The sequence below is a fragment of the Pinus tabuliformis genome, chromosome 5_2 (assembly GCF_031772625.1).
Source record: "Pinus tabuliformis cultivar Carrire ecotype Pingquan chromosome 5_2, CPIR1, whole genome shotgun sequence".
Classification (NCBI taxonomy): domain Eukaryota; kingdom Viridiplantae; phylum Streptophyta; class Pinopsida; order Pinales; family Pinaceae; genus Pinus; species Pinus tabuliformis.
In genome coordinates this window covers 186,309,385-186,325,689 of record NC_142306.1, presented here as the reverse complement: position 1 = coordinate 186,325,689, position 16,305 = coordinate 186,309,385, and the positions used below count along the sequence as shown (strand labels likewise).

The window sequence follows — 16,305 nt, the reverse complement described above, 5'->3', positions numbered from 1 at the left end:
TTGGTGGAGCGACATGAACACAAAATTTTGCAAGGCAACAACATCTCAATTACAAACTTCAGGATATTGCCTAAAAGTGTTTATGATCGCGGTGACTGTGACAAAATAATATTGCTTAATGAATCAAGTATCATAGAAACTGTACCTGAAGTTTGCAAAGAATATCACTTCATTCCCAATACGACCATTAGGCAATTTGCAAACAAAAAAGAAATGTACCCAATTGGCACAATCGCTGCTGCCGTTACACTTGCCAAACGAGTTGGATTGCATTACATACTCCATATCAAAGATGGAGATTCTGAAAACGACAATGCAACTGTATGTATTCAGATGTTACTTATTCCTAATTGTCAGTAAATAACATGCATCACTTCAATACATAGTTGTTGTAATTTGTCCATAGTTTTTGTAATTTGTCTTCTGCAATTGCAATTTTTCAATGCATACGAACAATGTAGTTGCATATTACTTTTTGTATTTTTCAATACATAGCCATTTCTGTTCTGCAGTTGCAACTCTTTGACACATATGAACAATTTTTCCTTTCAATGGAAAAACAATTGCAAAAAGGACACTTTCCGCTCATTCTTTTCAAAAATTTAACAAAAAAGGTAAACACAACAGAGACAATATTCAGAGCATCGAAGTCAACGTTCATGACTGAACTTAACACAGATGCACTCAACAATCTCACAAAACTAACTACATCTACCTATGCTGTAAGTATAGCAATAACAATGTTTTTGCTGCATTTGCATTTGGCATGTAATAATGTAAATTAACGTTTGAATGTTTTATAAACAGGTCGAAGGTATTCTGACCGCAACAAATCCATATTCAACTCCTTTCGAACATGTTTGTGCAATTTGTAACTGCCCAGTGAATTCATCCATAGCAATAGCCAATGCAACAATTTTCTGTTCACAATGCAATGATAATTGCCCTTTCCTCTACAAGCATTGTATAAATGCTGTAATAGAATCCATTACAAATAACTTTGTCCAGTGCATTATCAGGGAGCCCTTATTACATGAGTTACTTCCTGATTTAAAATCAATGTCATATGAGACATATTTGCAACAGAAAGCTACCACTGTTTACATCTTACGTGACTTCAAAATTCAGAGCAAGTTCACACTCAATGAAGATAGTGAGCTATTACATGTCAACTAACAAATGGAAGGTACATCAACATATGCCTTAACATGTTTTCTCTCAAATATGTCCTCTCTTCAATTTACACTGTTATCATTTTGTTCTAACTAACTGTTTGTTATACAGATTACAAAATCCAGGAGCATGGCAGCCTTCACATCCATAACAAATGCAAAAGTAATATGAACATGTTTCTTCATATTATGCTCTCACGATAATACAAGTATTTGACTTGCAATTTTGAGTCATTTACAAAGAATATGTAACACAACAGTTGATGAAAAAAGGCTAGAAAGTCTTTATGCATATGTGTTTGTACTGTTTTTGTCTCTGTTCTCTATCTCAAATGGAACGCATTCTGCATCATGCTTCAAGCTTGACAACGAGAGATTGTCTTGTCAGCTTTTGTATGTATATTTTTGTCGCATCTTAAAAGTACCATGTTTGGTTTAAATTATATCATTGAATACAACAAATGCAACATCAAGTCAGCAATAATTTTGTATCTACAGCTGTTGAATGCAAACAGCAAAGATTCCATAGATTGATTAAATGACAAATTGTATATTGAATCGGCTAGTCATTTCTGTCTCCTCCTATGTTATGGCTGAATGCTATGTTAGTTTTTGTTTGTTGCATACTGTAGCCAACGATTCAGGAAACAGGCCTAGAAAGTCTTTATACATGTCTATTTGTATTGTTTGTGTTTCTGTCTTGTATTTGAGATCGAACGCATTCTACAACATGCTTGAAGCTAGACTTTATAAATAGCATCAAACTATATGGACTTTAAAATGAATATATGTTGTTTGAAAATGCAATTATGACATAATGCATTTCGTATTATTAGTCCTTCCCTGGGACTATATGCAATCGATCAATTGCTGACCGTTGCTTGATCCGCATAATTTTTCATTATAATAGCATTATAACCTTAAGCCAAATGAAAGTTTTGGGCTCGAAAGGTTTTGCGTTATATTACCTATGTTTCTGTTTACTGTTAGCTGTACAATTTGCTTAAATTTTTTCCATGTTCCTAAACACATCTGATTCAAAGTCCAACGTAGAGTTATATTTTGGAAACAAATGGTATAGGGTAACTACTTTGCATAAAATCTGGTAACATTACCAAGAAAGAATTTATCCCACAGACCATCTGAATATGCCATATATCTGGAGACTGCTGACATGATTTGCAGTTTACAATCTGAACAATGCTCACATGGTTTCCAATCTACAAATCACAAAGGACACAATGGCTAATATACATTTCTGGTAGCTTCCACTCATTCCATTGGTATTCTTGCTCGGACTCAATGCTGAATTTCAAAGCAGTAAGTTTATCTGAACCCATTTCATTTTTTATATCATTTGAAGTCCAAACCTTATTTCAGAAGCTTATGACTTTTTAGGTTCATGGTTTTGATCTCTCCTTGTGCATTGCCATGTTTAACTAGTTAGCATGAATATGAAGTTTGTATTTGTTGTTGGTGGCGTTCCTGTTCTGCTTGTTTAGCTTGATCTTATTTTGAAATTTTGTTGTCTAATTAGCAGCACTGTTGCAATGACTTCTGAAACGAAGCACAAAACAGCTGCCAATATTAGAATACTACCAACAGAACACCTTGCTCAGTGTGCTTTCAAAACTAATCAGTTGGTTCAGGTATATACAATACTGACTTTGTAATAAATTGTTTTTGCAAATTAAAACAGATCTCGTCAAGATTGGAAAACTGGAACAAGCCATGTTAGAGATCTGTTTTACTCTTATACAGCCATAAGTATTGCAGAAGAAGCCTTAGTTCAGATAACTCCTTAACATGTTTTCTCTCAAATATGTCCTCTGTTCAATTTACAATGTTATCATTTTATTTTAACCAACTGTTTCTTCTACAAATTGCAAAATGCAGGAACATGCTGGCCTTCATGTCCAGAACAAATGCAAAAGTAATATGAATATGGTTCTGCATTTTCATGTTTAGCTAGTTAACATGAATCTGAAGTTTGATGGCAGATACAGTTCTCTAACCAGTAATAGCATTGCATATGATAAAATACCTTTCAGCAGCTTGATCTTATTTTGAAATTGTGTTGTCTAATTGGCAGGGGTGCTGCACTGACTTCTGATATGAGGCACGCAACAGCTACCAATATTAGGGAATTACAAAGAGGAGAGCTTCCTCGGTGTGCTTTCGAAACTGATCACTTGGTTCAGGTATATACAATACTGACTTTCTAATAAATTGTTTTTGCCAATCAAAGTATTTCATTCCAAGCTAATATGATTATCTCCTAAATTCTCAAGCTTTCAGTAAAATCAAAGTGGCATATCCTTATACTTGTTAAGGATTTCATTACAAATTAATACGATTATCCCCTAAATTTGCAAGCTGAGTAGAAATCAAAGTGGCGTATCCTTTCGAGGATTTCGTACTGTGGCATTATGATTATCCTCTATCTGTTACTTTATTTTTTTTCTTCTCCTATCTGTCACTTCAGTTTGAATCTTCTGCTGCATTGTTGACGTTCTGTTTTACTTGGTGGTGCATCAGAAGAAAAACAGCTTCAATCAGGGTAAAAGGAGGCTCAAGTTAGCGTGAATCTGAAGTTTGATCGCAGATACAGTTCTGTAACCAGTAATAGCATTGCATATGATAAAACACCTTTCAGCAGCTTGATCTTATTTTGAAATTGTGTTGTTCCCTACTCACATAAGGCAAGTACAATCTGCAACTATTTGATGCTTCTTTCTGTTTGCAAGTATTTCAGGTTTTTTTGCAAATACCTTATCCAAACATCTTTGTTTTATTTAAGGATCAAGATATTATTTGATGCAAAATTGAGTTGAGATGTTTTAGGTTACACTTCCATGTTATTTCAGTCTTGCATAATTTGACTACTGTTTTGACTCAACTAGTTTATTTGCATGAGCAAGTGCGGTTGATGATATAAAGTGCAACTCGTGACACAGCATCATGATGATGTTACATGTGTTTATTCTTTCCCAAATATTTCTGTTAGCTTACCTAAGTTGTCAAATTTTTCCATTGCATGGAGCACCGCATCAAATTCTGTTGGATTCAGATATAGATAGAAATGACTTTTTTGCAATTCTTTATCTTCTAAAACAGAACCGCTCAGAGTTCAATGTGAAAGTACGTTTATTTTCGGCTTCACTTGGTTTTACATATATGTCTCTAAAACTTTCCTACGTGTTAGTCTGGATTCTGTGTGCATTCTGTTTTAGTTTAATTGCATTCATTTGACTCGAGAATAAAAAAAGAAAGATCATGACACATAGTTATTTAGAAATAATAAATAAAATGATGCAAGCTTTTAAAATAAGCATGATAAAGAATGTCCAAGCATTAAGTTTACCTCAACCCATTTCATTTTTTATATCATTTGAAGTGCACTTCACACACAGTGTTGTGTATGCAGAAGCTACCTTTGGAGTACTTCGGCATGGGGACTTAAACCTTTTTATGAAACCCGTGCCTAAAATTTCTAGTCGGTTCTTTGCATTTAATTGCCTACATCCTCAGCATTGTGCAATATTTTCAGCCAATGTTTCTATTAGACCTCATTGAAAAGCACGTGCTACAAGCCTTGTTCCAAAAGTTTATGGCTTTGTAGCCTCACACTTTTGATCTCTCCTTCTGCATTCTCATGTTTAGCTAGTTAGCGTGAATCTGAAGTTTGATCGCAGATACAGTTCTGTAAGCAGTAATAGGATTGCATATGATAAAGTACGTTTTAGCAACTTGATCTTATTTTGAAATTGTGTTGTCTAATTGGCAGGGGTGCTGTACTGACTTCTGATATGAGGCACACAACAGCTGCCAATATTAGAATATTACAAAGAGAACAGCTTCCTCGGTGTGCTTTCGAAACTGATCAGTTGGTTCAGGTATGTACAATACTCACTTTCTAATAAATTGTTTTTGCAAATCAAAACAGATCTCGTCAACATTGCAAAGCTGCAACAAGCCATCTTAGGCATGTGTTTTAGTCTTATACAACTTTAGTCAACAAAGCAACCTTCCGTTCTAGGAGTAATATCAAAGTCGAATATTCATAGATCCATAATAGAATTACAAACTTAAAAAAACATTATGCACCAAAGTAAACATACACATAAATTATACAACCGAAAAACCTTGAATACACGCCATAGCTTCACTCAGGTCGTCTCGTTCCAAATGCCGGTCGAAACCGACATTTACAGAAATTTCCATAAAACCCATGTAGCTAAGACAAGCCCACAGCATCACGGCAGGCAGAAACCGCATTGTGTTTTCACCGCAGACAATACAACAAATACAAACGAAAAATCGCAGAGATTGCAGAGCTAAACAACCAAGTAACAATAATAACCCAAAGGGCGCGAACACGGTCTGATTCATACCAACGTTACACAACGGCTTGGGAGTCACCGAACCACGTGCCCTTCACCTCGAACGATGCAAGGCCCCCAATAACACCCCAAAACCTTTCCACCCCCAAAACCAACCTTTCCAACCCCCAAAACCTTGGTTCGACTTAGCTTATATCGCTCATAAAAGCCATGCAGGTAAGAGAAACCCTCAGTATTTAACCAGAATGCCATTAACTTATAATGCTCAAATAACCATGGACTCTTGAAGGAAACGAAGAGACAATACTGCTGGACCTACGAAGTAGGCAAGACTGCAGAGTTAAACAACCAAGTAACAATAATAACCCAAAGGGCGCGAACACGGTAAAACCCAAGTCGAGTAACTTTCCAGGATCTCGACGAGGGACAGTTGTTCGCCCACAAGACCACCACAGACGAAAAATCGCACAGACTGCAGAGCTAAACAAGCAAGTAACAATACCCAAGCAACCAGGAACTCCACCACAGACGAAAAATCAGACAGACTGTAGAGCTAAACAAGCAAGTAACAATACCAACCCAAAGGCCGCGAAGACAGTAAAACCCAAAGGCCACGAAGACAGTAAAACCCAAGCCGAACTTTCCAGCATCTCAAGGAGGAACAGCTGGCCGCCGATCAGACCACCACAGCGCATGCCGACCACAGCTAAGACAAACCCTCAGTATTCAACCACAATGCCATTAACTTGTAATGCTCAAATAACCATGGACTCTTGCATCTTCAAATAACAAGCTCAATTGTTGATGCCTTGCTATGAACACACTTTATTTACTGATCATGTTTTCTTTGTATAGTCAGATTTCTCATGCCAAAGTTAATCTTCTTGAAGTTAGACCTAGAAAATCTGAATCGCTGATTGAAATTTCAGGCAATCCACAACAAACAAGTGCACCAATTTTGTATGCAGTTCTTGATCTCCCTCCGACATTTTCCAACATTTGCCAACAATTCGTCTACTGTCCCTCTATTGCTACTTTTTGATTTTGATTTCTTAGAACAAAAGCAGATTCCTTGATTCAATTAAATTTCTATTTAAGATAATTAACCATAAATCTGTCTGCAAACACGAACCCCTGCAGTACTAACTATATGCTTTGTTTCAAAATTCAGTCAAATCGCAATATAAACAGTATTAGCAATTTCTCTGAGTTTGAGGACCCAATTCTTCGTCAACGGACTTCTGCCAGATTTGAAAGGTACACAACATTTGCAAAATTTTGTCAATTGCTACTATCATAGTGGTTTTGCTGATCAGTATTTCTGTACTAATGTCCTTGGCATTGTATATCACCTTTGGCAGTGTGACAGCAGCTGGTCAGCTTATCACAAGAACTACAGTTGAAGTTCTAACATCTGAACGCACAGTTGCAGCCATTCTAGGAAAGTTTGGAAATGATCTTGTTAAAATTCAGCAGTTAAGCTAGTATAAAGAAGCATAAATTTCTGCAAATTCCATGGGATCCCCTTCAACTGAAATTTTTGAAACATGCAGACTTGGAATGAAGTGCTGTCATTGCTGACAAAATGACATTGTATTGACAGAATGGCAAAATGTTATAGCACAAATCCTATGTTCTTAAATGATCATCTTGTATCTGAACATTCATCTAGTCGAATGTTCCATTAATTATTAGTTAATAAAAATTGGCATTGGCAGTTTTTATTTTGTCTCTATGGCTCTTGATTCATTATGCTAATGTTTAATGCATTAATTATTAGTTAATAAAAATTGCATTGGCAGTTTTTATTTTGTCTCTATGGCTCTTGATTCATTATGCTAATGTTTAATTAAATTTCAATATCTCTGATCCAATATAAAAATATTATTATTATTTATTTTTATTTAATTGTAATATCACACTCTATCTTTCATGTTTAAATAAATAATGCATTTTATGATTTAAATTACCCATATAATATTAAATACTGCTTATCCATTCATATTTAATTATAACTATTAAATTATTTATAGTTTTAACTAAGTACAAATTTCCTATAATATTTTTATTATTCAGTATTCATAATGGAAAGATTACACTTCCAATCACAAAGAAATAAAATTCCTTGAATAAAAAGATTCCCACATTGAAATGAACTGTTATCTATTTTTTATTTAAAACAGTATTAATTGAATATGACTTTCATAATTTATAACATGTAATATCATTTCTCCCAGTTGTATTACCCTGCAATAATTAGCTTATGCCAAGGCAAACCTTTCTTGTCACCAAGTATAAAGTATAATAACATAATAACTTTTAAAAAATCAAGCTCTCAAAACATTATTTCTAACTAATAAATAGAGTAATTTGAAGTGGTATAGTCAATCTCCATTCTTTTATTATTTTCAATTATCCCAAATTTCATCATTCTATATGTCATCATACCTCCTATGCTTATGTTATGCCAAATAAATGAATTATATTAAACTATACTCCCTAATTAAGATAATCACAAAATAGAAAAACAACTATGTTTAATGCCATCTGTTTATCTGTGATGTAAGTGCTTTCATTATACTTTGAAAAAATTTCAATAAAAAAACTAACTTGCTTAAATGGAACACAGATATTGCAGAAAGCAAGAGTATACAACACCAAAAGATAATGAATTTTTTCTTGCAGATCATGATCAATTTACATTTCAACTCGTAGAGTTTAAATGTTTTTTTAATTTTAATCTGTTTATTTTAGTTTTTAATTTATAAAATAAACTTATCAAAATTACTTTGCTATTGTACTTAGATCCTATATTTACTAACCCAAAACTATAAAAAAGACCAAAAGTCATGTCCTTTTGCATCACAACAAATTACTAATTAAATGCAACAAATTACTAATTAGAAATTAGATGCAGGGTTTATTTTCTTTGCTAATTAGTAATTGGAGAAATTTAAAGTTCACAGTAAAGTTATGATAAACAATATTTTTAAATAAATATATCTTTTGTTCTTTTGACCATGGAATAATTCCCCAATCATTGACATTAACCGGAATGGTATCACTTATGTCCAAACATGTTACTAGATATCTAATCTTTCAATTATGGGTTCAAGACTCCATAATTTTTAAATGAAGTTCTTCTTTGACTTTCGACAATCATTTATCTAAATATTGAACACTCTCCACCATGGATTTAATTAACAAATTTATATTCATAATAATGTTTATTTGCTCATTATCATTTTATGAATATTTCCATAATATTCAAATGTAAAAAAATAACAAAATTCTATCTTTTATGCACCATGAATTCATTTTTATGCATTTAAATATATTTTATACCCCATGCTTATTAAAATACATAACTTACTTTAACACTCTCTAATTCTTCATACATTATAATGCATTATTATTACCTTTTATAGTTTTTCCCCGTCAAGGTTTCCATGATTCACTCTTAAATTTTATTACATTTTAATTATTAATCTAAACATTTTCTAAATCATGACACATTGGAAAATTACATCTAAAACTAATCTTACATTTATCACAATTCTTACTTAACAAACTCAAAGTTCATTATATTTCACTCTTTGCATAAAGTCAAAAAGTCCATACAACAATTCGCTATCCAATTCACTAAATCTTAATACAAATAAGCATGCCTACAACACACTAGTAATGCAAACCAGCTCTGATGATAATGCAAATTCAACACATATTAAATCTCATAATAATAACTCACCAAACTCTTCTATTAACAGACAGGGACTAGCGCCACAACAGTGGCTCCTTATTTAAATAAACATTGAAAATAAATCTTGATTGCTCATCCTATGCATTCATAAATGATATGATATTCATTATTCAGTACTTTTATACAATTTAGTTGACACGGTATACCTTTCTAAAACACGTTTGAAAAATATCTTGATTGTTAATGTTCTGCATTCATAAATGATGTTCATGATTCAGTACTTTTATACAATTTAATTGACACGGCATACATTTATAACACAGATTCTAAACGGGGTTATCCTAATTGCAATCACCATTTGGATATTCGTCCACGCCATGTATTTTTATAAAGCAACGTGGCCGAAGCCTTAGGCGTGTCAACCTCGCAAAAACTTTTGTTTACGATCATGTTTCATGTGGCAGCCAGCTGCACATCTCGCCCTCGAATCCTTCGAATAAAACAGACGTTTACATCCAAATATTTGTATCTCCATAACCATTTGGTATAATAAAAAAAATTAATGCAATGATGCTCAGAAACACAAATGCTGTCCGATAAATTGTTTGGAACAGAAGTAACGTGCAGGGCATTTTATTCCATTGCTTTCCGTAATGCCAATCCAACAATCCAGCTTTTCTTTCACCCATTGTCTAATATATTGTTCTCTAAGGCTGCTCCATAGGAATCAAGATATAAGAATAAAAATACAGGTCATGTTCACTTAGAATCGTAACCAAGGGCAGTCTCAGAAATCTGGACCATTGAATTTGTTTGGTAGAATGGCTTCTTCCGCTGGGAAAATCATAACCATCTTGAGCATCGATGGTGGAGGAGTACGAGGAATTATTCCTGCAAAAATCCTCGAGTTTCTGGAGGAAAAGTTACAGGTACAACCACTTTTCATGTATGCAGATTCTCATGATATAGAAATTTGAATGTAGAAAGCCAAACAAATGCTTGAGACTGAACATAAGATACATGAACAACCAGAACACTATTACTCAGAATTTGTTGAATCTGTATAGAGTGGAATTAATACATTCCCGGGCACTATTGATGCAGGAATTAGATGGTCCAGAAGCCAGGATATCCGACTATTTCGATGTAATTGCAGGTACCAGCACTGGTGGTCTAATAGCAACATTGTTAGCAGCTCCTGATCAGAAGACCAAGCGTCCGAAATTCACAGCGAAGGATGCCTCTCAATTCTATTTCAATTATAGTTCTACGATATTTCCTCCTCGTCGGTAAGGACTTAGTCCAATGTAAACCCTTTCGGCTAATTAAGAAATTCTATGATGGGTTACAGTGGATTAAACTGATTTTTGATCTGTTTGGTCATGTGCAGGAGGTTCATAAAGAAGGCTGTGTCAATATTCAGGGGACCTAAATATCCTAATAGGCCACTGGAAAGGTTAATGCGAAGGTATCTTGGAGATTTGCGCGTTGGAGACACCATCACGAATGTTCTCATACCTACATTCGATATCAGATTGCAAGAACCCATATTTTTCTGGACTCTTGAGGTTTCTACTTTCTTTCTAATTCTTCAATGATCAGCACCCATATTTTTCTGGACAAGCTTTCTTACTTTTGGACTTTTGTGATAACATAGTAAATGATTTTCTCACTAACTATACCATATACACAGAGTAAACCATTGTATATAATTATCACTTTCGTATAATTGTGGGGTTTTTCTCTTTGCCTGCATTTTTTTTCGTTTCCAATAATTTTTTTTGGGCAATGATCATCCTTCTGAACTTTTTAATAAAGTCCCTAGCCCAAAATGGAATACTATAGCCCATGATTTCGAGATTTTTTGGAAACTTACATTCCCACACCATGTGACTTTTGATTCGCTCTATTAACCATCGATTTTTCTTGATTGTTGTGAAGGCCGGGAGAGACTTATCCAAGAACGCATATCTTCGGGACGTCTGCATGGGAACAACAGCTGCGCCTACATATTTGCCTCCTTTTTTCTTCAAGACAGAGCATTCCTTTCGGACTAGATCAAGAAGCTTCAATTTAATAGATGGTGGAGTTGCAGCCAAGAATCCTGTAAGAGCTTGCAAATAAATTTGTTATAGATCCATTTTGTAAGTTCAAATTTCAATCTACTAGAATAGAATATGAATTCTTTTATTTATTTCCACAGATGATCCTTATAATCTATGGGACCATATCAAGAATACTAAAATTTCGGTAGAATCTGTGGGGCCATATGAAGTTCTAGGGGGAAAGGCTGATTTGTCTTTCTAGGGAAATTCACAATTGATAGGGAGTCACCCTCGTTTATATATATATAGGAGTGTGGGGGCATGGGAGAAGTTTTTTGGATCGTTTATTTCTTGGTCTAGTCAGCAAGTTTTTTGCATAGTTTTTTGGATAGTGTATTTCTCCATAGGTGGTTTCACCATTCATCCCTCCACATGAAATTCGAATGCGACACATCCATGAAATTCCAGACATCAGATTTGAAAGTGAAATTAGATTAAAATTGGATAATTTATTTCTTGGTCTAGTTTGCAAGTTTTTTGCATAGCTTTTTGGATAGTGTATTTCTCCATAGGTGGTTTCACCATTCATCCCTCTACTTGAAATTCGAACATGACACATCCATGAAATTCCAGACATCAGATTTGAATCTGAAATTAGATTAAAATTATATAATTATATATATATATAGAGAGAGGGTGGGTAAAACAAGACTATTTGGATAGTTTATTTTGTCCATGAAAATTTCTGTGACAGTTTACGGATTCACCATTCATCGCAGAATTAGAAATTCGAATATGAAACATGAGATTGAAGCTGAAACATCCATGAAATTGAAATGAAAATCTGAGACATGAGATTTGAATCGGACACATTCATGAAATTGAAATGAGAATCTGAGACATGAGATTTGAATCTGAGACATCTCCATGAAATTGATTGAATCTGAGACATCCATGAAATTGAAATGAAAATCTGAGACATGAGATTTGATTTGAATCTGAGACATCTCCATGAAATTGAAATTAAAATAGAATGTGAGACATGAGATTTGAATCTGAAATTGAAATTAAATATGAGACATGAAATTTGAATCTGATATTGAAATTAAATTCGAATGTGACATGAGATTTGGATCTGAAATTGAAATTAAATATGAGACATGAAATTTGAATCTCTAATTGCAATTAGAATCTGAAACATAAAGTTTTGATTCTAAGACATGATAGAAATTAAACCCCAACCAAAATCTACTACTTATCTACACCACTTCATGGATACTTCCATTTTCGTTTCTGCTGTATTTCCATTTTAGACATTTCCATCCTCAATGAGATCCTTCACTTCACGTTCTATCAATGAGAGAAAAGTACCTCCTATCAATGAATGGAAAGTTCCTTCATTTTCTTGGCATGTTAGCATGCACATACAAGTTGATAACCTCTCAAGATCCGGTGAAAGCAGCTTTTAATACAATTAAGATTAGCAAATACAATTTTGTCTAATCCATGGTTGGCCTTGCAGACCTATTCAGCTATAATCCACGTAGCAAGGGAGGCTCTGAAGGAGAATTCATGTTTCTGCTCCAAGATGAAATCAAAGGTCGTTCTTACCTCTGATAAAATCCATTTAAATCATTTTCCTGATTTGAGGAACCCCTGATAAAATCCAAGTAAATGTGTTAATGAAAGAATTTGATTCATGTTTTCTATGAACCTTAAAATTGAAGATACCTTTGGCTTTCATAATTACCAGGACTACAAGAAGGTGGTCGTGCTTTCATTAGGAACGGGAAAGAATACCGAAAGCTTTGATGCCACTGATGCAGCAAACTGGGGATCATTATCATGGGTGATGCATCATGGCAGTGCCCCAATTGTGGATACAATGCTTAATGCCAGCGACGATATAGTGGATTTCAATTTATCTGTGGTTTTTGAGACTATCGAATGCCCACACAACTATCTGAGAATTCAGGTACTATATAATTATTTATACTTATGCCTATATAGTTGGCTTTACAGATTGCACTGAGTATTTACCAGCAGTTATTCTTGTAATATGCAGGAATTACAGTTGGAGGGCGACGAGGCGTCCATGGATAATTCGAGCAGAGAAAATCTAGAGAATTTGGCTCATAAAGGGGCTGCACTTCTAGACAAACCTGTGAGCAGAGTGAATATGGAGACCGGGATATACGAAGCTGTTCCTGGAGAAGGAAGCAACAGACAGGCTCTCACAAAGTAAATATCCCAACGCCAAGTTATATGTGGAAATCTTAGCTTCAAATTTTGAATTGAGAATTTACTCATCATCTATTCAACATATGTTTCCTTGCAGGTTTGCAAAGAGGCTATCCGCAGAGAGAAGATTTCGTTTAAAACAATCATCCGAGCAATGCCTTGATGAGGAGGATACGCCTTCAATTAATCGATAATTATGTAAAATTCTTAATTGTAGTTTTTGTGTATCCCACATTAAAATATTATCTATTTTCTACCCATTTCAATTTGGACCATCTTTGAAAAATGTAAACAAAAACCACAACCAGACCTTTGATACGAAGATGAGTACGAGTCAGCTTCTGCTCGATCTATATAATTGTAATTGTGTTTCTGTATATGTACTCGAGATGACCTAACTGATCATTATCCCAAGGGTTTATTGATTTTTTTTTTCACATATGCATGATCCTTATTAGTGAAGAGGTTTAAGAATCCCTTTCAAATATGACATTTTCACACTTACTGAATGCGACTTCGCATTTTCAATAAAGAATGCTTGTTGAATGGTTGTATGGGTTAATTAAGTGAATTATATCTAATTTTTTATTTCGAAGTTTTGTCTTTGGTTATAGAGATGTGTTAATAACTTATTTATTATTTAATGTTCTATTTTAAATTATTTATATGTTCTATTTTAAATAAGGTGGTGGTTGATTGGAAAATAACTCTCATCAATCTCTATCAACTTATATCAATTACTTAATTACTTTATTAATCTAGTTGTGTTAGTTATAACCATGACCAATGTGTATATCAATTACTTTATTAATCTAGTTGTGCTAGTTGATGATCATGACCAATGTGTATTGGACATATTAGTAAATCATGGTTGACTATGTTTGACAATTTCTAACTATCGTTAAAAATTGTAAATGAGATTTAATCATAGTTGACAATGATCAACCATATAATTTCTAACTATGGTTAGAAATTGTAAATGAAAGTTAACCATGGTTGACAATGATCAACCATAGTTGCCGAGGGTCATTAATAGTTGATGATTCTTGACAATGGTTCAAACATAGCTGACAATGTCTGACTATGGTTAAAAATTGTAAATGAGAGTTAACCATGGTTAACAATGGTCAACCATAGTTTCCGAGCATCATTGTCATCATCTATTCAAATTTCTCTTTCTACTTTAGTTATTTTTTTTGCAAGTGGATATATGTGAATTTCTTAGTGGAGTTTCCATAAAAATTATACATGTCACCAAATCTACAACTTATAACTTATAAGTGGATCAGTTGTAGCTAGCCAAGGTCTACCAAGGATCAATGGATGGCCTCCTAAATTATTATTGGGAGTTAAGATCATGAAATCAACAGGGTATTCCAAAGAATCTAAAGAAACAAACACATCTTCAAATATACCATCTGGTTTAACAACAGATCTATCTGTTAATTGTAACAATGTAAGAGTACATTGAATATTAGGAAGCTTTAATTGATCCATAGTTTGTTTACTCATGATATTGATAACTGCTCCTAAATCATTCAATGTGTTTGGAATCTCGACACCATTGATGTGGATTTTTATAATGGGATTACCTAGATCTAGATATTTTTGAACAATTTTTTCCCCATCATAATATCAACAATTTTCCCTATTTTCCCTACCAATTGGATCTTTTTGACATGTTTTCTTTTTCTTCCTAGTTTTCTAATGCATAGCTCCTTAATAGTTTTTGTAAACATTGGTATTTCTTGTATAGCTTGAAGCAAAGGAATTTTGATGCAAATATTCTTAAGTTCATCTAACATATTGTAATTTGGTAAAACAATTTTCCTTTCTATAACTTTATCAATTTTGATCTTTTTAGGAAAAGGTGGTTCCTGTAAGGAAATACAAGGTTGTTCTACTAGAGGAACTGAAAGAGCTTGTTTTATTTGCTCATCCGTTGATTGTATAGGAACATCTTCCTTTAGAGGAGTAATTTCTTGATCTATATTTTCATCTTTTTCATGAACTTTATCCTGTTTAGATTTTTGGATGGCAATTGTTGGTGACTTATTTTGCAAAACTCTACCAGATCTAAGTTGAACATCATTTAGACCTAATGGAGTTATCATACAAGCTTAAAATTTTTTACCTTCAATATTATAGGCAGCTTGTTGGTTTTTATTATTTAGATTTGGGAGTGGTTGAGCAGGTAGTTGATTGGATTTTTGAGGGAATGGTAATGAAATTTGTTGATTTGGATTTTGGAACTGAGGGGAATGATTTGGTTGAGGAGGATAATACTGTGGTGGAAAAGAAGAATAAGGGTGTGTTGTAGTGAAAACTTAACCTCCCATTTTTTACTTACTTATTTCAAATAATGGGGACTATTTCCATAAATTTTTGGCTAAATCACATTTTTAATATTTTCTTTTGATCAAGTGTTCTACAACTTTGCCAATTTTCTGTTTTTGTTGGATTTTTATTTTGATTGCTTCATTGAGTTTGACTTTTCGCTACTTTTCCATCGATACTTGTTTTATCTCATTTGGTTACACGGTTTGCAAATGATGCTCATCAAAAGTTCGATAATTTTTACTGCCTCGGTTAAAAAAGATACAAAATGTATATTATCTTAACTTTTTAAAATAACTTAGTAATTGATTGTAATATTAATTCCTAGTTATTTTTTACTAATTATTTCATTTTCTACTAATGGCGCAGCCAAATTGTAAAACAATTAAAATAATGTGTTTTAAAGATGTCGATAATTTATTCTAATTCCCATTTAAAAAAAATTCCGAAATTTGAAATCTCAAAAT

At 33.6% G+C, this 16,305-nt stretch overlaps 1 protein-coding gene across 1 annotated transcript; it reads left to right on the top strand.

The window, feature by feature from the left end:
- Positions 1–10,036: 10,036 nt before the first annotated feature.
- On the top strand, positions 10,037–13,971 carry LOC149158179 (patatin-like protein 2). The gene is made up of 8 exons (XM_089433907.1): positions 10,037–10,144; positions 10,320–10,504; positions 10,606–10,783; positions 11,157–11,321; positions 12,783–12,860; positions 13,014–13,235; positions 13,326–13,501; positions 13,599–13,971. Exons 1-8 carry the CDS (start codon positions 10,037–10,039, stop codon positions 13,693–13,695), a joined length of 1,209 nt encoding a protein of 402 aa, XP_089290033.1. The 3' UTR covers positions 13,696–13,971.
- The last annotated feature ends 2,334 nt before the right edge of the window (positions 13,972–16,305 follow it).

Bases quoted from the DNA above. Each gene is read 5' to 3' on its own strand.
- LOC149158179 (XM_089433907.1), top strand. From the start codon at position 10,037: ATGGCTTCTTCCGCTGGGAAAATCATAACCATCTTGAGCATCGATGGT. The intron at 10,505-10,605 runs GTAAGGACTTAG...GGTCATGTGCAG, and splicing joins ACGATATTTCCTCCTCGTCG to GAGGTTCATAAAGAAGGCTG. The intron at 13,236-13,325 runs GTACTATATAAT...TGTAATATGCAG, and splicing joins ACAACTATCTGAGAATTCAG to GAATTACAGTTGGAGGGCGA.